Source organism: Merops nubicus, unplaced genomic scaffold (genome assembly GCF_000691845.1).
Source record: "Merops nubicus isolate BGI_N331 unplaced genomic scaffold, ASM69184v1 scaffold8729, whole genome shotgun sequence".
Lineage (NCBI taxonomy): Eukaryota > Metazoa > Chordata > Aves > Coraciiformes > Meropidae > Merops > Merops nubicus.
Genome location: NW_008631809.1, coordinates 13708 through 18657, shown reverse-complemented (window position 1 = coordinate 18657; position 4950 = coordinate 13708). Strand labels below are relative to the sequence as shown.

The following is a 4950-nucleotide window of genomic DNA, read 5'->3' as shown; positions in this document are numbered from 1 at the left end:
CCCTACACCTAGTTACATTTGCTTTCTCATTTTCTGCTAACGGGGTTCATGTTGGATTAAATCTAAACCTAAGCATGATAAAGCTTTTCATCTTCTGAACAGAACATTTTAAAGAAATTCCATCAGATTCAATAAAATTCTGTTAACTGCTATTTCCTTAGTTGTCACTCATACTTTCTTTCTTTTGACAAGGTCTTCCTCAACCTTGAATCACAGGATGTCAAAAATAATTTTTTATTTATTAGAGGCAACTAAAAAAAAACAGAGGCAAATAAAAATGACATACAGACATTTTAATATGTCACTCCTACAAAATAATGTTGTCTATCTTGTTACTGCTTGGCATTCTTAATCTAATAAATTTTACTGTATATGTGTCAGTGTTGATTTTTAAGTCTCTTTGCTTAGATATTATTTGCAACTTTTAAATGTGTTGCACTTCCTAAGACATAAGATTTTTTAATGTTTTATCCTAATTTTTCTTTCCTAAAAGAGATAGCAAAATATTTCTGTATAAATCTGCTGTGTTTGCACATATGTTTTCATCTCGGAAACTCCCTGGAAATTTAAATTGTGGTTTTGTTTTTAAATACCCATTTTTTCAATTAGGTTGAGTTTGAAGATGGTTCTCAAATTGTAATGAAGAGAGAAGAGATCTATACACTAGATGAAGAGCTTCCTAAGAGAGTAAAAGCACGTCTTGTGAGTATTTGTTGGTAACTTTCTAGCGTATATATAGTAAAAATGCCAGTGACAATATCCTTTGATTTATTCTGGATTTTCAGTTCTAATAAGACAAATCTTTTGTGAAGCCTGTACTAATATGACTGGCTAAATCAGCATAACGATTAGCACAAGTGTCCATTTGCTAGTGAGAATGGTGAGTTGTTCTTCCAGCACAAGCAAAACTGCTCCTGTCAAGCCAGACATTTCTTTGCTTTTCTCCTAAAAGGAAGATCTTGGGTCAATCATCTGTCAGATCATGAATTATGAAGTTAGTAAATATTAAATTGACAGACATTCTGTTCTTTCAGTATGCTTATAACATGCATATACTTTTTAAAAAAAATATTTCAAGTTCTCGGGGCTTTATGACTTTAAAAGCATGGAATTTAATAAAATTGAAATCAATTTGCTCTAAGAAGCAAAGTGCCTGATCAGAACTCATTAACATCACTGGCAGAACTCATCAGCATTTCATTAGTCTTTGGTTTGAAACCAAGTCTTTGCTTTATTTTTTTAAGTTTTCTGGAGCTTCAAATAACATCCACCAGGTAGTTGTTTATATGCATGCCATATGGAAAAGCGTTGAGGTTCATAAAGAGCACAACACTTAAAGTTTGAAAAGGGGAATTCGTTAGAGGAGATCAGACAACTGCTGCTAACGTGTCTTTGTTATTAATTCTAAATATTGTGTGATTCAATCCATTACCAAGTCTACTGAGAAGAGCACCACATTCTTCTCATGCCCATGTTCTGTTTTAGAGCTGTTTATTCAAAGCTGCATTGCAAATTAAATGTTGTATTTTTTAATGTGTAAAACCAAAGCATAAGGAAGCAAAAATCTTGTCACTATTGAGAACAAACAATAATTCACTGTTGTGATTAAAAAATTTGCTCTCACTTGAAGAATTCTTTTAGTGAAGTTTTGAAAGGGAGAGCAGTATACAGTATGTTTTCATTGCTGCAGGGAGGTGGACTCGTACATAATACCTGTTCACACATCTATTATCTGACATTAATTAGCTGATTCTCAAGAGCTGTGTGCCAGGTGTTTTACGAGAATGATGTGTAGAGTTGATGATCTTCAGGCATACGTCAGCTTATATGAATTTGATGGACTAACATAATACTGCATGGCAAGGTAACTGAAGAAGGTTTTAGTCCAAATTTTCTTTTCTATGGTTCTTGCCATATGTATCTGTCATCTTTGTTATTATCAACATTTCCTTTCATCCAGTTCTCAACAGCCAACCCCAGCGTGGATGCTGTATATTTCAGAAGATGGGAGTGTGTGGAAGGAAAGGATTTGCATCATTAACCTAGTCTTGTTGAGAGGTGTCCCTGTCTATGGCAAGGAGATTGGATCAGATGATCTCTAGGGTCCCTTCTAGGGGTCCCCTAAGCCATTCGACCACTCTGTGATTCTATGATCATGTATGAAAGGGGAAGTAAAGGTGGAAAAGGAAGAGAGACAAAGAAATGTGAGACAGCGTGCTGAGGGAGTGTTCACTGGCCAGATGCCCTGTTTTATTGAAGGAGTAAAGTAAGATTAGGACAACTCTTTCTAATGGGAGGTGCAGTGGTCAAATACTCTTGGCTAAGACGCCTTTTTGTCAGGGTATTTTGGATAAGTGCACACATCTTTCAGTGTCCTGACCTTCTAGGGTTAAGACAGATGTCTTGGAAAATGTGAAATGAACCATCTGGTTATATTCAATGGCATTTTCATTATACTCGGAAATGATTCCTTTACTGTTTTTTGTTTTAGAGACTATGAGTATAAAACATTTATAATTAACTGCACATTCTGTAGAATGTAGAACATTTCATTTCACTAAGGATAAAAATACAAATGTAGTTGGATTTATGCTAATCTTTTTAAAATGAAGTTTTTATAGAAAATAACTTTTTTTTTTTTAAAAAATGACCCCATTAACTTCATACGTGAGTTAAGTATATGTTAAACCCACCAGATTTTGTCAGCTAAATAAAACAAACCACAGACTGTGCCCAGATCTTAGCATGATTTTCCACTATTGCCCCAAATTCTATAGTATGGAGCTTAGTCCTCAAGGTATACTCAACACCTCCTTCCCCTCATCATGCTGGAAACAGTGCATGTGTTAAAGAGAGCTTGAGGTATTGTTTCTGTCTATTGAAGTAAATAATACCAGTTCCTTCTAAATTATGCTTTTCCTAATCCTGGGAATTTTACAATGACTCTAGTAAGGGAAGTTGATGCAAAAGTTTGGGGCTGCTTTTTTCCCAAATGGCTTGCTGTTTGCTGCCCTGCTGCTTTCTTACAGCTGATTCCTGTTTTAAGTTTTCTGACAAACGACCAACCTTGTGACTATTTCTTTGCAAATTAGGCAGCGTGCAGTTCTCTTTTCAGACATGCATGCCATAGTACCTTGGATTTAAAACTTTTCTGAATAACCCTAAGAGGGGGATAATGCTTGATACTGCTAAGATAAAATACACCCAACAATTTCATCACTTCCATGCTGCTGTTTTTCACCTTTAACTAGAGTGATTGTATGACCTGGGGATAAAATCAATAATAACAACTAGTGTTAGTCACATTTCTAAGAAGCATAGCAGACCTAGAGAATTAAACAATAAGTAGTACATGCAAAATACAGAAAAGTAAAAATTATCTTTCAAATATACATTTAAAAATTATATTTAATATTTAGAAATTTTCCTGAAAACACCTGTAATTGCATAATCAGTCATGTGGCTAGCTCATATGATCTAATGAAATGGTATCTATGTTTCCATGAAACTTGTCTAGAATTTGTCAGAATATGATGGGTCTGTATGAAGATGCATGTGTAATTAGTATCTGGTTTTAGTCTACAGCATCTGACATGAGATTTGAAGACACATTTTATGGAATAGATACTACCCTGGGAGAGAAGAAGAGGCAGAGAGTATTGAGTTCCCGCTTTAGGAATGAGTATGTGGATGATCCAGGCTACCGCACCTTCTTAAAAAGCTCATTCCAGAAGAAATGCCAGAAGGGGCTATAAAGGAAGCAAAAAGAGAGAGGGATGTTGATTAAAAAGCATGCAGCATTATTTGCAATTGATTTTGGTTTAATTGAATGCTCAGTTTTGCAATGAACTAATCCATACACCAGCCTCTCAAACTGAAGTACTTAAGTTCTGATTTCCTCAGTTAATGTATTAAAGATTTTTTAATGTTTTGCATTATGAAACTAAGGGGATAACCAAATGAGAGTAAGAGGTATTACTCAGTGATATGCTGAAAAAAACTTTCAGTCCTGCTCACATTTAAACAAGTGGTAAAACTCTCTTTAAAGTATGGGAGAAGATTCACGTTCAGAAGAGGAGACATTTTAGTAAACAGAGATCATTTTGGTGGCTCATTTTTTTCTGCAGACAGGAAAGGGTAAGTTCAATAATAGCAGTTTTTATAAAACATTTTTAAAACAAATACAACAATGTATAGTATTAGGAGAAATAAAAGCTATTCTTACTTTGTACAGTACTTTTACATTTTTATGTCACTACTGCTTAAAGTAGGGTTTGATGTGGACTTCGGTGTTGACAGATATTTTTGGCTTTAAAGAAAGATACCTTTGGTACAGCAAGATTGTTTTGTATATTTAAAGAGACAGATTTTGGCAGTTATTTTTAAACATGTTTTTCACAAAGGTCTATTAAAAATAGCTATTTGTAAAATATAGTTTTCTTTCATTCTGTGTATGAAAAGTTAGAGTTTATAAGCTTAACAGCCTAATTTTGAATGAATATATTATGGTCTTTTAAAATAATATTCTATAAATGTAATAGTGTTTTGAAATTAACAAACAAATAAAGACTGTCCTTTTACTTGCAGCATTTTGTCCATTGGTGTGATTTTCAGTGCTCTTCTTGTATGCCTATAGGAATCAAGGAGCTTCACTATATGCAGCATGCATGTAATTTCCTGAACACACCAGAATATACACACAGACACTTGGCTTAGTATATGAAAATGAACTTCATAAATACTGTACTTCCATTTCTTGTCTTTCTATTTCCCTCCAGTCTTTGGGATCTCAACCTTTTTGGGTATTTCTCAAAAAGCAGAAAGTCTGAATTTGTCTGAACCCTTGGGTATGTGAAACTAGAAGAGAGCTTTATCAGAATGACATCATCTGCTTCTTGTAAATTGGATCGTCAGCAGGATTTCTGACTGTCTGCCACAGGAAAAACAGCT

The 4950-nt window shown here is 34.3% G+C and overlaps 1 protein-coding gene across 1 annotated transcript in view; it reads left to right on the top strand.

Moving 5' to 3' along the window:
• LOC103780067 (lysine-specific demethylase 4C-like) overlaps positions 1 to 3755 on the top strand; it is a 27973-nt gene extending 24218 nt beyond the window's left edge. Inside the window, exons 4-5 of the mRNA XM_008947714.1 lie at positions 610 to 702; positions 3579 to 3755. Of these exons, the coding sequence (XP_008945962.1) occupies positions 610 to 702; positions 3579 to 3755 (270 nt within the window). The remainder of the gene's footprint in view (positions 1 to 609; positions 703 to 3578) is intronic.
• The last annotated feature ends 1195 nt before the right edge of the window (positions 3756 to 4950 follow it).